The sequence below is a fragment of the Rhinolophus sinicus genome, chromosome 13 (assembly GCF_057876585.1).
Source record: "Rhinolophus sinicus isolate RSI-liver-muscle chromosome 13, RSI-T2T, whole genome shotgun sequence".
Taxonomy (NCBI): Eukaryota; Metazoa; Chordata; class Mammalia; order Chiroptera; family Rhinolophidae; genus Rhinolophus; species Rhinolophus sinicus.
Genome location: NC_142513.1, coordinates 24208582 through 24225945, shown reverse-complemented (window position 1 = coordinate 24225945; position 17364 = coordinate 24208582). Strand labels below are relative to the sequence as shown.

Below are 17364 nucleotides of genomic sequence, written 5' to 3'. Positions count from 1 at the left end.
CTGGCGCTCTCAGTCATTAGGCCAGGGCTGAGGCCCACACTCATGATGAGGGCTCTTGCGGTCCCGGACTTCACAAGAGATTGAGCTTACAGGCTGGGTGAGATCCACTTCCTGTTGCTGCTGGAATCAGGAAGAAGACTTGTTTGGCTCCATTCAGAGGAAACCAAGCCTCACCCACTGGGCATGTAGCCCAGCCTGAGCAAGCTCTGTGGGAATCTTGGCACTCCTCAGACCACCTTCCAGAGGATCCCAGTGTCCCCACTTCTCCTCGAGCTTTCAAGTCTCACACGACAGGCCACCCATGGCTACCTACCCCCTGCAGCCCCAACCTGCTGTCACCAGTCTTCCCCTTCCGTGCAGATAGTGTGACTGAAATCTCAGGGCAGATGTAGGGGCCCTTGAAGGCCAAGTCACTTCCTCCAGGAAGCCTTCTCTGCTTTCTCATTGGTAGCGCTCCCTCCTGTTCCTTACCCCCATAGCATCCCATGCACCCTTTTGTTTATTTATCCATCCACCCATCCCACAAACATTCATTGAACATATGCTATGCTCCTGGTGCTTATACATAGTAGTGAAGAAGAACATGGTCTCTGTCCTCACAGAGCTTACAGTCTAATGCAGAAAAGTATGCACTAATTGCCAACTAAAAATTAAATTACAGCTGTGATAACTGTTGTGCAAGAGAAGTACCGGAACCTGTGGAGGGCGTCAGGGTAGGAAAGACTCTTCTGAGGAAGGAACCCTTCACCTAAGACCATGCTGTCCAATATGGCAGCCACCAGCCCACGTGGGTGCAATGTGACTAGTGCCATGGAGGAGCTGAATTTTAAATTGTATTCAATTTTAATTACTTGAAATTTAAAATTCAAAACTGAAGTACTATAAAAAATATATGTGTGTTTTGTGGTTAAACACAACGTTATTGTTTTGGTGGGACTACATTTCCCTTTAACTGTTGAAATTTTCAAAGAGTAAAGGAGAAAAAAGTAAACTATCATAACATTTTCATATTGTTGACATGTTGAAATGATGCAATTTCACATACTGGGTAAAATAAAATATATTAGTTAAAATTGGCATCACCTGTTTCTTTTGGCTTATTCAATGTGGATACCAGAAAATCGAAAACTCTCTATGTGGCTCACTCTGTATCTCTCGGGACAGAGCTGAGCTAAGAGCAGAAAGTCCTATAGGAGGAGTTAACAGGAAGAAGCATGAAGAGGATGGGGGAGTCTCATTTCTTAGGCTGGAAACACATTTATTTAGCTCCATTTTTATGCTTAGGACTTTAGACCTTACATACATAAGACTCAAAACAGTCACAGGTAGATATTACTTGTCTCTTGCTACCATCAGGAAACTGAGGCCCAGGTTTCCCCAAAGTCCCGTGGCTGGTGTGACCAATTCATTGAATTGTCTACACTTTGCAGAGGTGCCAACCTAAACAGGTTTTATTTTTCTCTGAGTGCTGTTTTCAACTTGGCTCCATCAAACTTCTCCTGCCTGCCCCTGTCCATCCTTTACGGCAGAGCCTACTGTTCTGGACAACTGCAGAAAGGTGCACGATAATTGTTGAATGAACGGATGACATGGATGAATCATTTTATGGAACTTTCATGAAAAAGCTATTCTGTGTCAGGTCCTGTTTAAAGCCCAGTCTGAACGAGGTGAGCTCCAAATGCCAGCATTCTAGTGTAGTGCCGACATTACACCCTTAGAGCTTTCCCCCACGTCCCTGCTGAGGGATCTGGGCGGGGTGGAGGCAAAGTGGTCTTTTGTTCCTCCTCCCTTCTCTGAATTGGGTCCCAGGTGTGGATCCTTTGGGGGGCTGTGTGTGTGTGTGTGTGTGTGTGTGTGTGTGTGTGTGTGCGCGCGCGTAAGGGTGACCTTGGCTCTCTTGTGTGTGATCGGATCCAGCTCCACAGCTCTGGCCCCTGGAGTCCAGGCAGCAGTCTCTTGCTTCTGGGGCCTCTTGAGTGCGCTGCCCAGAGGATTCTCTAAGTTTGGCCACCCCCCTCAATGCAGAGGCAAGGGGGCAGTGCTTTGGAGGACCTCGTCCCCCTGCCACTCTGCATAGGGGAAGTTCAGGCTGCTCTCCTGCCATCTCATCTCTCTGCCCTGCCATCTTTTTTCAGTTTCTTTTTCCTGTTGCTCAGGACAGCAAATCCCTTGTCTGCCTCAGGAGACACTGGGAGGAGAAGCCCATCCCCTCTTCTTGCAGGCCCTCCAATCTTTAGGACTTATTTTCTTGAGGTGCCTTGTTTGGCTAAGATGGCAGCAGGCTTGTGAGGCGAGAGATTCCATAATAGTCTCGTCCCAGGCTGACAACTATCCCCGCTATCCCCCTAGAGTTAGCTGTGTGCACAGAGCATGGGGGAGATGGGATGGCTGGGGGCACAGGTCAGACTTTGCTGCTTCTTAATCAGTCCTGAGCACGTACCTGGTCTCAAAGGTTTATTCATTATTATTGAGTACCTAGTACGTGCCCAGCATGGTGCTGGGCGCTGGTCAGTGCAGTTAACGAAAGACAGCAGTCTTCATGGCCAATCAACTTCCGTGGGGAAACAGATAAAAACCAGTAAGTATGTATGTTGGGGCTAGCCAATGGGAAGCCAAATAGAGTAGAAGGGTATGGTGGGGGGTAGGTCAAGAGCAACTAAGGGGAGAAGCCAAGGAAATGTTGCTGTGTTTAACATTCATCTTCCCCCAGGTTGGAGCACAGTGGACAATTTGAGGCAACAGGAGAAGTCCCAGCCAACATTGTGTGAATCTAGTGAGGTGATGGAGCAAAGGTTGGATTTCGAAGTCTATGCTGTATCTTTGTTTTATTTGGTTGCATATGTACAAGCTCACTTCACCAACCTTTCCCAGGCCACATCCCATCCATTCTGCAGTCCAAAGAGGCATCTCTAGGCCTGGGCCAGAGCAGGCAGCTCTCCATCACGTCTCCAGCTTGGAGGAGGCTCACCACCTCAGAGAGAGCTCCGTAGCAGAAGCCTGAAGCAGAGCCAGCACCTTCTTAATCTGGCTCATAGGGCATAAGAGGTAGCTGGCACCTAGGCGCAGGCAGCAGGTGCCTCCCCAGCTGGAGACCACAGGCCTGAGGGTTTGGGGTTTGGAAAAAGGCCTGGGACATAGTGACCACTTCTCTCACTGTGGCTTACACTGCTGCTCCACACTGGGGGTGAGTGGGTGTGTGGGAGGTGCAAGTTCTGCCCAGTCTGTCAGGAGACCAGGCAGTGGCCCTGGACTCTTGTAGAATCTCATCTGGGGGTTGGCGCCCAGCACAGACCAGGGACACTGAGCCTCCTGCGATGACAGCCACACCTGGGCAAGCCCTGGGCTCCCTCCTGCCCACCCTTCTGCTGGGACTCACAGGTGAGCCCTGAGTACTGTCAGGGAGGCTGCTAAGAGCAGGCAGGGAGGCCCTCAGGGATACCAAATCCAGCCACCTTGTGTATTGGGGTGGGGGAGGGGACAGGGGGACTGAGGCCCAGAGGACCTAGCTGAGCCACCTACCTGCCTGCCAGGGTGCTGTTTTGCATCTTTTCCTCTATGTGGACCTTGTGGGAAATGGAGTGATGGGAGTTTTGGGGGTCAGGAACAGAAAGATGTGACATGAGGGCAAGGGCTGGGGGGAGGTCAGGGGCCCATCTCTCACCCAGTTTCTTTGACACCAGCTCTGGTCTGGGTGGCTACCCGGTCTAGGTTAGAGAAGGCGTGAGGGCGGGAAAGACAGAAGGAGAGGGGAACCCCGGAGTGATGGAGCCTGTGGAATCATGGGAAGAGTGCTGGGCCCACAGTCAGACAGACCTGCTTAACACTCCTCCTTAGCCACTAATAGGCTATGTGACCTTGAGCAAGTCACTCGATCTCTCTGAGTTTCTGTTTCTTCTTTTGGAAAGTGGGGGCAACAATATCAGCCTCCCTTGGTTGGGATGAGAATGAAATGCGCGCACACACCTGAAAAGTGTTTTATGAGTCGCAGGGTGCTTTGCACTTCTTTGCCCACGATGCTGAAGTCCTACAGACACCTCAGTTTCTCAAGCACACTCAGCTCTTCCTGCCTGAAGTATTGTCACCTGCTCTTCCCACTTTCTAGAATGTTCTTCTCCTGTTCCTTTCCATGGCTGGTTCCTATACATTCCTCTGTTTCGGCCCCAAATGTCACCTCCTCCAGGAATCCATCTCTTAATACCCTTCTAGAATAAGTCCTTCCGGCATTTTCTATCTCTGCAGTTTTTGGGTTTCCCTGAAGTCATTGAGCCCCAGTTGTAATTGGACTTGTTATCTTGTTACTATCTGTTCATATGCTCTCCAAGGCTGGAACCCGGCATGGTGCACAGTAGGCCCACAGGCCCTGACAACACAGGCACCTGTTACGGGCTGTTGAGTGTTAAATGCATTCCACTATCAATGTGCACACAAGTGTTCTCTCTCATAGCTGGGCAGGCCTTTATCACTCTGATGGGCCCATCTCAGAGGGCAGTCCCTGGGAATTCCGTGCCTTTCAACTGCACCGCTGGCCCCTTCAGCTCCTACGATTTCAATGTCACTTGGATGAAGGACGGAGATGAGCATCCAGCCTCAGCTCAGCGCTTGCTGACTGACAACAAAGGCAATTACTCTGTCACCAGTAAGGCATGGGTGACACTGGCCATCAAAGATGTCTCATCAGAGATCACCTGTGAAGTCACCCACGGGGAGCTGGCAGAGCCCCTGCGTAAGAGCATGAACCTCTCCCAAGTGCTCCGAGGTGAGTGGGCAGTAGGGTGAGGTGAGGGACAGTTTCCCTGGCAGCCATGGTTTCTGAAGTCTTTCGCCTGAAGCCCCATTTCACTAATGGGAAACCGGAATTCCTCATTGCCATGGCTGATGACATAGTACAGCCACGAGAGGCACAGGTTCCAGAGGCTGACCATCTGGGTTTCATCCTTTGTACCCCTTTACAACTTGTGGGATGTTGGGTAAGTTACGCAACCTCTTTGTGCCTCAGTTTCCTCTTAGAATGGAAATAAAATTAAGACCTACCTCATAGGCTTCACGTGAGGATGAAATGAGTTATTCCTTATAAAGCACCTAGAACACTGCCCGACACAGAGTAAGTTGTTCATGAATGTTTCTTCTTACTATTATCTGGCCCAACTTTCCATTCTAACCATTTTTGTTCTACTACTCTCATTGTATTAATAAATATTATTAAAAATAATAAATATCATTATAATAACTATTATTAGATAGACTAAATATTATTATTCATTAACTTTAAATATTTATTATTCATTCAATAAATGTCTATTTACTATGGGCCAGGCACTATTCTAGGTGCTGAGGATACAGCTATGAATAAAATTAGTCTCTATCCTCAGGGGCGTTATATTGGAGTGATTTCATGATACGAAATATTTCAAACATACAGAAAATAATATGCCAGGCACCCATGGACCCCTACCCACATTGAATAAATATTAACATGTGGCTCCACTTGCTTTACATGGAGCATACAGGAAAAAATTATTTCTCAAAAAAAAAAAAAAAAGTAACTGATGAGAGATTGAGCAATCTTCTTGTGGCTGGTTCGTAGGAAAGAAACACACAGGGGCCAGGCAGGCAGGCCTAATTTTACCAGATGCTTCCTTCTGCTCCTCTGTCTAGTTGTCCCCACTGTGACGATCACCACCAACCCCCCTGCGGGGTACTTCCCTGTGTCTCAGAGAGTGAATCTCACTTGCCACGCGAGCCACTTCTACCCCTCCGACCTGCACCTCATCTGGATGGAAAACGGGCACAAGATCCAGACCCATGTGACCCCCCAGGTCACAAGAAACCCAGATGGGACATACTCTCTGGAGCACACGTGGCAGGCAGAGGCCAAGCTGGCCCGGAGGGACTTTGCCTGCTGGGTGCTGCATGATGACCAGCCCGCCGTCTGGACCAACATCACGCTGCGGGCTCAGGCCCCCAGGCTGAAGAAAGGTGGGTGTCACCTGTCGCCCAGCCCCTCTGGGCAGCATGGCTGGGAGGGTCCTGTGTGAAAACACGGGGCATCTGCCTGGGGTGCAGACAGTCGAAGGTGAGGGACTCAGAGTAGCACTGGATGAGGATAAAGGAAGGGACCACACCTTGGGCTGGCGATAGAACTCTCAGGCATTCACCCCTAAATTCGACTCCTCTCTCCCTCTCCCACGCCCTCACCAGGAAGGAGTGGGACTTTCCCTCCCCAATTCTATGCGTTCTTCAGGTTGAAAGTTCTCTGCTTTAACACTTGACTGCAGAAAACGGTCAATTATGGATTCCTGGGTGCCAAAGTCCCTTCTAGGAAGGATTTTAATCAAGGCTGGTTCAGCTGGTAGTTTCTGGAAGTCAATTTTAATGCGAGGCCAGAAATCTTGACTCAGATGGGAAACAGGGTGGGTGCAAGTGCGAGATTCTCATTCTCCCTATTACTCAATTTGCTTTCTCTTTCTCCTTTCTCTGCCTTTTTGCTCCTCTCTCCTCATTCTCTTCCTCTCCCCCTCCCATCCTCCTTCTCCTTTTTCTGCTCCTTTATTCCTCGGTATCTACCAACCCTTTGTGTCCACGGATGATTTTGCCCACTAGGGGGAGCTGCCCGCTAGCTGTTCAGACCCAGAGACGCGAGTTGTTTTCTTGGCTCAGCTTGGATCAGTTTGGAAGGATTGATGAACCGGAGGGGATGGGCAGAGGAGAGGGCGTGGAGAGAAGGGAGGATTATGATTGGCCAGGCCTGGGCCTGGCAGGGCTAAGCCGGAGTGAGCACTGACAGTTCTCCCGAACTACCCGGAGTGGGGACGGACAGCTCCTTCCCGGAAGTATGAGCATCTGTGCCGGCGTGCATGTATTATAGCCCAGCCACTACAGAGAAAGGGTGGACGGGATGCAGAGCTGGCAACACAACACATCTTCACAATAGGGGCTTTGACTCGGCACTCTATCTCTCCCGGAAAGAATTGGCCTTTATTTGCCTGCTGTAAGAATCCTTAGGAGGAATGATCCCCTTCACCATTCAATTTCTCCCTGCACTTTTGTTGTTGTGCAGCAGAAATAAGGAAAACGTTCACCCAGCAAGATATATAGATGTGGGTGAAAAACTCCAAACTGGGCCTTTCTGATCAGAAGCAAGTTACATATTTTCTTTGTTGACTCACTTCTTTATTGACTCTGAGTTTTTTCCTGTTTTAGCTTTCTCCTTCACCTGCATGCAGTATACCTGGCCCACAGCTGCAAGGTTACTCCCCTGAGAATATCACTTTGCTTCTACCACTCCCCTGTGCGGTGGTTCCCAGCATTCTGTGGTTTACAGCAAGGAAGGGCAAGTTCTTTTCCTGGCATTTGGTGTAACATACCGCTGCAGTTACACCTTCTCAGTCTGGCCCATAAAACCCTGCCCCTCACACACTCCCAGCTCTGTGCCTCTGTTCGTTTGGCTGACACCTGTAGAGCACCCACTGGGCACTAGGTGTCCCCACATACCTTCTGTGACAAAAGACAGCAGGGAACGGCAGCAGCTGGGCCAAGGTCTCAGGGATCTCAGAGCTGAAATGAGAAGGTAGGATTGTCTCTTCAGAAATTCAATGTGCTTTTCTGTATTTCTGTCTTACATCCTGCCTGAGAATACAAACCTTAGTGTTATCTCAAATCTCTTCTCAAGTTAACCTTAAATACTCTATTTCTGATCTTTGTTTCTTCTTGAATGGTCATATCCGCCCACATCATTCAGTTCTCACAACGGGCACTTAACCTACAGGGCCTCCTGCAAGGCCCTGATGGGGAGTTATCAGTTTACTCCTCTCCTCCACCACGAGACCCTCAACTCTTGAAGCAGATACCGGCTCTTATGTTGGAGGTGGCCAAGTTTGGGGTTCAGCGGATCAGTGTCACATCACAGGGCTGCCACTGATTATCTGTGACCTCAGGCAAAGCACTGCCCTTCCTGAGCTCAGTTTCCTCATCCGTGCAAATGACCACCTCAAGGGGATTTGCTTCTTGACCCTTGCTTGGCAGCTGGATTATGGGGTACACAGTGGGTGTTCTAGTATGCTTGTTTTGCAATCTCTGTGGTGCCCAGCCCAGATCTTGGAAAAAAACGTTGGAAAATATTCAAGTTTACTGATTATTATAAGGTCAACTGTGGAGAAGTAGAGCAGCTGTGATGTAACAGAAAGAGCCCTTGAATAGAGTCAGAACTCCTTGGTTGGAATGTGGGTTCTGTTCGCTGTGAGGCTCTTGGGTGAGTTACTAACCCTCTCTGAGTCTTTTCTTTCCCTGTTAACATTAGAAATATGATTAATAACAATTTTTAGCTGGTTATTGTGAGTATATGATGATAGACCACTTACAGAGTGATTAATATGTGCCACATATTCTACACTACTTTACTTAATTTATTAATTAACTCTGAAAATTAAGAACCATCCCCATTTTGCAGATGAGGAAACTGAGGCTTAGAGAGTTGAGTTGCTCAGGCTCACCCAGTAGAGGACCTGGGAATATAAACTTGGGTTGAATGTGACCCCCCAGCCTGTTCTCCTAACCACTTCTCTGTGCCACCTGCTTTCATGTGACCTGGACTTGAGCAGTGAGGCACTCTTCCCTTCTCAGGGACTGAAGGCAGAGCTGAACAATAGTCACAGCACAGACCCTGGGGCCAGGTTGCTTGGCTAAGGATCCCGGCTCTGCCACTGACTAGCTGTGGGCCTTGGGCAAGTTACCTAGCCTGTCTGGGCCTCAGTGTCCTCATCTGTGAAATGCGCAGAGGCATAACTCCCACATCCTATGGCTGCGGTGAGAACTCAGTGAGTTAGGCAGAGCCCATCAGCAGCGTTGTGTGACATGGGTGTGGCCGTGAGGTGTGGGTGAGTTGGGCTCCTTACATACTGTTGGGGTCCCTGTAGTTTTATCATCTGGCTTCTGATACCAGCCAGAAATCCTTTTAGAACATAACCTTTAAATCCTGTGGACAAGGAGGCAATGAGGCTTCTTGACTGAGACGCTGGGATTTGGGCACGTTCGTGCTTTCTCACAGAAGGGGTGTCTCTTTGCAGGTAGAAGCATCTACTCTCACGTCTTGCAAGGTCCCCTTCAGCGATCTGAGCCGGGCACAAGCATCCAACTGACATACATGTCCTCCTGGTTCCCCACACAGCATGTCACGGTGACATGGCATAAAAACAACCACACACTGCTGAAGTCCCAGCCCACTGTCCATCTCAGTGGAGATACCTACAATGTGACAAGCAGTGTGCTCGTCCCACTGCAGGCTGACGATGTGTTCTCCCATGTCCTCTGCCACGTCCAGTACAAGGCAACCGTGCTTTCCCAGCAAATCATTCGCCTGGACCAGTACCTCCGTGGTAAGGAGTTTCTCTTTGTTCAGCTGGGTTAGTTGGGCTGTGGATGTCTCAGTTTCCTCATCTGAAAAATGGCACATCCCTCACTTGCTTATGGCAAGGATTCAGTGAAATGATACCTGCAAAGTACGAAACATGTGCCTTGCCCATATGAACCATGCAGAAGTGGCAATTATTGTTGTTATCATGCATTATTATTACTATTCACAGCACCTCTCAGAACTCAGTTTTCTCATCTGTAAAATGGAGACAAAATACCTTCCAGTAATAAATTAAAAAATTTAATTATATTATTATTTTATAAGGAAAGGATGTAAAGGTCCTCGAAACTTCCAAATTTAAAGGACTGTATGATGTCTTTTGATCATTACTCATTCCTGGGTAAGAGCCTAATTTTTCACCTGATATTTTTGTGTTGATTTTGCTGGACAGGTAGTAAATTCAGTGAGGTTATAATATATTATGCCTAGATGGAATCTTAGTGATTATCCCATTGTTCATGACAACTCTAAAGCCCAGAAAAGGCAAGCAAGTGGCCCAAGGCTGCACAGCAGTAAGATTAATTCCTTAAATGTATATAGGACTTTAAAGTGTACAAAATATTTTTCTCTTTCTCTTGTGTGCTATAATCATGAAAGTAACCACATTTACAAGGATAAAACTATCGATACCAACATTGCAAATGAGCACAGCACACAGTAAAAAAGCACATCCGTGTGGGTTGATTTATTTAACTTGTACAACTGTCCTACACTGTTTGTTCCATTCGTGGTTTACAGAAGAAAACTAAGGTTCAAAGAAGTGAAAGTTGCGCCAGGTTATAAAGCTGGTGAGTGAGAGGTGTTTGACATGAATTCTGGCTTCTGACTCTGCTACTTACAAGCTGTGGGATCTCCTGCTAGTTACTTAAATTCTTTCAGCCTCAGTATCTTTGACTGTAAAGTAGGAAAACGATCATTCAGGGAGTCGTCCTTATCTGAGTGTTTATTATATAATTGTCCCTGGAATTGCGTAGAAAAGCAAAATCCATAGAAAATGCAAATATTCACAAACGAATTGATTACTTATAAAACAAGCCCCCACTCAAAATCCCTCCCTGCTCAACACTGCATGCATCTTAGGTTGGGTTTCCTGTCACAGAAATGACAGGAATGTGGGTGTCTTTATTTGGGTACCCCTGAAAGCAGTGCCCGTAGCCGGAACTTGGGTACAGGTGGAATAAAGGATGGGGAGAGTGAGCCAGGGAAGGAGGGACACCCAAGACAGGGGGAGATATGAACTGGGTGTCCCTGTGGAGGACTGAGGCTCAGTACCACTGGGGACCCTGTAAGAACTGTGTAGGCTATTCCTCAGGATCGTCCCATGAAGGAGGGGAGACTCGGATGTGTCTGCCTGGGCTGGGTGGCATTTCATGGTCATGGAGAAATCCTGAGGTAACGAGTCAGGAAGGTGTTTTGGGAATTTGAGATGGGAAGTGGCACCACCCAGCACCACTGGCCTGAGGTCAGTCCGCTGATGGCGGTGACGTGGAGCCCAGAAATCCTGTGCTCTGGGAGGCAGATCTTGCCATGATGGCAAACATCAGATCACACTGCACGCACAGAATCCACACCCACTGCAACGTGAAATCAGAGATCTAGCAAAAGTTGTATTTCAAGAAGCTGATGTGAATGATGTTGAGGAACGGCTGAGGTCGTAGGCAGAGCCTCTAGGTGGTTAAAGATGGAAGAAGAAGAAGAAAAAGCTCTGATCCTAATGATTCTGTGGCCACTTCAAAAGAGAACACTTTGATTAAAAGAGGCCCCGAGTGCAAACTGATAGAACACAGAGATACGTCTTCAAAGTTCTCTGTTAATGATTGTGCTGTGACTGTGAAATTTGAAATGAAGGATTTGTTGATACTATAGTATTTTTTGGAAAAAAATTATGCCAACTTCCTTACATTCCCAACACTTGTTCATTTTAAGAGTTGGTGCAAAGTTTTAATTATATTCTATATTTAATTTACAGTATAAATTAATAAAATTATTTTTATAATTTAAGTGTTTTTCAAGGTGAAGTTTCAACCCATTCCTTTTTGACAATTTCTATGAAATTGGGCCCTGATTTTGCATAGGGTCCTTCTAAGTGGCTTTTTGTTTTGTTTTGTTTTGTTTTTTCTGACACCACACAGCTTTCTGTGTTTACCTCGTTTGGTCTCGTGAGGATTAAATGAAATACCAGTTCAGTCTGCCATTCTGTGCACGGAAGTGGTTATCATCTGCTGGGCTCGGGTCTCTACCCTCCCCACACTGCCGTGGACACCGTACAGCCAGGAGAACTCACTTGTGGCTTGAATGAACCATCTCAGTTTCCCTATTCTTTTATGGGTCCTTGTGGCCCTCTAGAGCCCATGACACTTGCTTGGTGGCACCTTACCCTGAACTGTTCTCCACGGGTACCACTCCAGTTACCAGGTATTCACCATCCTGGGTCTTCCCTTCTGAGGGGCCTGTTCTTTGCTTGGTATGAATCCCTGCTTCTGTGTTGAACAGGAAAGACTGAGGATAGAAGGTGACTTTCTGGGGATGGTGTCTTACCTTAGCTGCCCCACCGATTAGCATCAACACTGATAGAATTTTATAGATCTAGTTGGGTTGAGTATGGAGAAAGGATATTTTCAGGTCAGATGCCCTTAGTTCCTTCAAATTGCAGGAATTAGTCTCTCTAACCTAGACCAAGAGCTGAAAGCTGTCTTAACTAGCCCTGTGAGAGCTAATCTGACCTTAGATAATTTCATAATTTAACAGTCTTCGAAACAGAGGGTAAGCACAAGGTCATGCAGTTGGCTACAGTGTCAGCACAGGGACCAGAATCTGGGTCTCCCATCCCTTGGTTTAGTATTAGAACCACAACGTGCTGTGTGCTCATATGAATTGTACTGAAATATTTCACGTTTTATAGTATGTAAAAATCCTCCCTATTGTCCTCATTATAAATACATTCTATTGCATAGCTGCAAATCTGGTTGAAAAAATTCTCAAAGTCATTATATAAAAATTTTAGAGCCAGGAATCTTACATGCTTTATAGCCTTAAACTTTGGGTGTCAAATAACGTAACAGGAAAACATACTGCCTCTGGTACAATCCCAGCCACTTGTGACCTTGTGCAAGTTGTGACAGGCAAGTTACTTAACCTCTCCAAGCCCACATTCCCCTTTATGTAAAACCATAGTATCTTTGAGTCATAAGGATTTAGAGTGTATGAATCTTCAAATCTTAGAATCGCCAAGCCGTAGATGAGCCAACTGGTTCATGAGTTCTTAAATGGAATTCAAATGTCATTTTTTCATGTTTAATGATCATAGAAAAGAAAGTAAAGATTAAGATGGTTTTATCTTTCCCATTCATTCTTCCATCCATGCATCCACGTATGCAGGCATCCATCCAAGCATACATTTACACATGCATCTGCACTCTCTCATCATGCATTTACTTATACACGCATCTGATAGCCAATAGCTAAATACTCCTCTGGGGCAGGCCCTGGGCAGTTGATCCCGTCCTCAGGGAGCTCCCAGGCTCCCACGTGGACTTCTATAGTAATTGTCTGCTTTTTCTGGGCTGTGTCAGTTCCCCCTGCAGTGACAATATCCCAGGCTTTACCTTCCTCGGACTTGGTGGCCATCACCTGCCATGTGCAGAGATTCTACCCACAGAATGTACATCTCACCTGGCTGGAGAACTGCCATAAGTTCAAGGGAGCTGAGCAACTCACGTCCAAGCAGAATAGTGATGGGACCTACACCCTGGAAAGCTTGCAGTTGGTGAATGCGTCGTTGCAGGGGTCTGAGCGGGTGCTCAGCTGTAAGGTGCAACATGAGGCACAGCCTCCAGTCCACGCCAACCTCGTACTGTCCAGAGCAGCCCATGCCACCTACAAGCCCATTGGGAACCCAGGTAAGCTCACCTCCACTTCTGGGAGCAGGTGGGTCACCTCTGTCTCCTGAGTGAATTCCAGAGTGCATTGGGAGAAGAGGAGCTTGGTAATCATTAGCATCTTGCCCAACTTAAGACTGTGAGTCCTTGAATAACCAAAATGGTTTCTGGCTGACGCTAACTTTAGAGGTGGCCATCCTGAATGCAGCTTCTTTCGTTTCTGAGGACAGAGCAATCTCCCAGCTCAATCTCCTTGAAAATTTGTTACTGAGTTCAGCTTAGGACATTCACGTACTGATGATTCTTGATGAGATGGTCTTCAGCAATGCTCTCTTATTAAAACAGTATTTTGGGGTTATATGGTCAAATGTAACCATATCAAGTATGAACCATATAAGCAAGTCTGTAATACTCGCTTTAACAACCTTACACTGGGGACCCTGTGATGTCTGCTCCAATGACACAGCAGGTGCTTCCATTTAATTCTTGCACAGGCATTACTCTCTGTGCTTTAGTTTATTCATCTGAAGATGAGTCTAACGTAGTATAGATGAGTCTAATGAAGGTTCCTAACTCATAGAGTCATTATGAGGAGTAAATGAATTAATATATGTAAATTCTACATATATGTCTACAAAAAAATGTCAGCTACTATTATTTTATTTGAATTCAGATAAAATTGTTTAAAAATTTAGCTTACAGTAATTATAGCTTTATAAATTCAGGCAACTGAGTCAATTATCCTCTCAGAGCCTCAGTTTATGCATCTATAAAATGGTGTTAATGATACCAGCCTCCTAAGAGTGTATTAAACATTAAGTGAAATGACCAAAAGGCCTTGAGGACACTGAGCTAATTGTCCAGGTTTGTACCTCTAGAGCCTGGCACATTGGCCAGTGTGTGGCAGATGTTCCAAATCAATATTTGTTGAGTCAAATTCAAGGTGAGGCTAAAAGGACAAGATCATCACTTACTTCCAAGAGAAAGCTGAGTGTAGAGAAAAGAACATAGGTTTGGAATCACATAGATTTGAGTGCAATTAATGGTTCTGAACCTTCCTGACAACATGACATCAGAGGAGGTATTTAAACTCACAGATGTCTCCTTCTGCCCATTGGTATTTAGGGCCAGAGATGCCTGCCCTTGTCTTTGTGGCGTTCCTTTTGGGCTTCAAGGTGATGTTGCTGATGAGTTTCACAGTCACTTACATCTGCAGGTGGTGGAAACTGTAACAGGTGAGTCTGGGGCAGGCTTTAGTCCTCAGGGAGGGAGGTCGATGGGCGGGCAAGAGGAGCCCAGGGCATGCCCACAATGTCACATGGTGCCCACAGGGTTATCCAGCTTCAAGCGAAGGTCGTGAACACTTATTTCCTCCAGATGTCCTCTGGAACGCTAAGAGCTTCCAATATGCATGCATTTTGTAATGCCCGGGAGTTTGAAGGTTTTCAAATTAAGTTCCTTGGAACCGTGGAGGTGGGAGTACAAGGTGTGGAGGTGGGCTGAAGGTCAAACCTTTGAGATTCAAACTCCAAAGAGTCCCCCCATAAAATACTATATATTTCAGTATTTATATGACATATCTTTGGAATAAATAAAAATATTGGCAAAATCAATTAATAGATCTTATCTGAGGTGGAGGTGCTGTCTATTGGCAAAGATGGATGTGGGTATAAAAGGGAGTACAGACCTCAGAAAGAGATGTTAGGTGAAGTGAGAAGGGGCTTCGTTTCTGATCTGCATTATGAACCCAGGGCAAGAAGAGTGTCTGCCACTTAGTAGGTGTTTAACAACTATTTGTGGAATGAACGAATGAATGCATTGGTGAATGAATGATTTTTCCTACAGCTCCAGCCTGCCCTGTACTACGTTACCTCCACCCTCTCCAAGGGGCTCAAGTGGAGAGAAGCTGCCAGGACCTGCAGGTTACCCAAGAACCTGCCCTTCACCCCGCCAGCCCCACCTCCACCACGGACATGCTCCCTGCACACACCTTCCTGATGTTCCTTCTCTCCGATGATAAAGCTGAGTCAAGGATGGACTTTGGTCGTGGGGACTCGGGCATGTCTGGACCCTGGGCATTGAGCTTCAACTGGTCCTGCTCCACCCAACAGAGAATCAAGAAGAGAAGACAACAGGTTTCCATCCTTCCCTGATCATGAACAACCCTTGATATTCAGAGCAGATTTTACCCTATCCAGTGCTTTTGCAAGTATGATTTCATTTTAACATATATATATATATATATATATATATATATATATATATATATATATATATATATTTGAGATCACTAAGTTAAGTAAAGATTTTTCTATTCTGAAATATGCAGTGAATAATATTTTAAAAATTCACGGAACTACCAGTCTATCTTTGCAAAATATTAACATTTTTGCCTCGTCTTCTCTGTTCTTTTTGAAAACACTGTCCTGAATTTGGTGTTATCATTGTCTAGTGTGATTTTATACTTTACAACATATATGTAAAACCTTAAGCAATATTTAATATTATTTTGCATGCTTTCATTTTTATATAAATGCTATTATACTGTACACAGCATTCTGGAACTTTATTTTTTATGCTCAACAGTTTGTGTGATATATTCATGTGGTAGATGTAGCTCCATTTTATTAAGTTTCCACTGCTGTCTCATTTTCTATTGTAAGATATACTACGATTTATCGATTCTTTTCATGATGGATAGTGAAGCTTTATCTAATGTTTTGTTAAGTACGACGTTGCAGGAAATGTTCTTATCTTTGTTTCCTTGGCACAGAGACCCTCCTGGTTCTCTAGTGTGGTCCACAGAGCAGCAGTGTGGGTATCACTTGGGAGATTTTCTTACACACACAAAAAAGGAAGCATTCAATTTTTGGAAAAGTTTTGCTTTTTCCACTTATGCCTTTGATCTAGTTATGTTTTCCTGGTGTGTGTGTGTGTGTGTGTGTGTGTGTGTATTATAAGTGGTAGGGATCTTTTTCTTCTTCCATAAGGATAAATTATCCAGCACTAAACAATGTGCACCGTCACCTTGGTCATATATCATGTTTCCATAAATATGTGGTTCTTTTTATGAGCCCTTGCTCCACTGAGCTACTTGTCTGTCTCTCTGTCAGAACTACCCAGTCTTTATACAGAGAGTTTCATAATAATTGTGATACTTCTTTTGTACAAATCTTCCCACTTTTTTGTTGTTATTCAATATTGTTGTGCTGTTCTTGGCCCAAATGCATTTTAGAATTACTTCATTAAGTTTCATGAAAAACCCTTCTAGAATTTTATTTGACTGCACTGAATTTGTATATTAATTCAGGCAAATGGATATGTTTTCAGTATTGAGTTTTCCCATTCACAGACATAAACTACCTCTATTTATTTCGGTTTTCTTTTATGACTTCAATTCACAGTTTTATATGTTTTCTCCCCCATAATTGTCTTATACATTTTTAGTTAGAACTATCTTTAACAATTCCTAGTTTATAGAATCTTCTAAATTATAATTACTGTTTTCAGTGTTTTTTTTGTTTTTTTTACTACTGTTTAGGATGGTAATTGACTGAGATCGTCACTCATATCCAGCAAGCTTATAAAATTCTTACTAGTGCTAATAGTATGGGCATTCTTTCTATTTGTAATGCTTATAACGCTTAATATCTGAAATTATTTTCTACCTTTATCAAAGTAACATAGCACACGGTTAAAGGTCAAATAGTCCTATAAGTTCTACGTGTGAAAACTGGAGTCTCCCTAACTGCACACTGTTTCCACCTCCGAGGGGCAACAATTTTCAACTCTTTTAATGGATTATTTAGATTTTACTGCCATGTCTCATGCTTCTGTTCATTCCTGATTTCTCACTCTTAGGCATTACCCGGGACTTCCCACAATGGAAGATGGCGATATAATGTTCTGTTGCTCCTGACCTCATGCCGCACACACACACTTTCTATTCTCCATCACCCTGATATCGTTATATTATAATTTTGGATAACTGAATAGTCAGTGACTATTGGTATAAAAGAATGTGGTGTAATAGACATTACAATGACCATGAGATGGGCATTTACAGCTGAATCTTGT

General features: G+C 45.3%; 1 gene segment (V, D, J or C); it reads left to right on the top strand.

Annotated features, from left to right (window-relative positions):
- The first annotated feature begins 3249 nt into the window (after positions 1-3249).
- On the top strand, positions 3250-15543 carry LOC109448418 (Ig heavy chain C region-like). The segment is given in 7 exon segments: positions 3250-3378; positions 4445-4756; positions 5656-5976; positions 9063-9371; positions 12982-13308; positions 14413-14522; positions 15133-15543. Coding segments are annotated over 6 exon segments (1440 nt in total).
- Positions 15544-17364: the final 1821 nt, after the last annotated feature.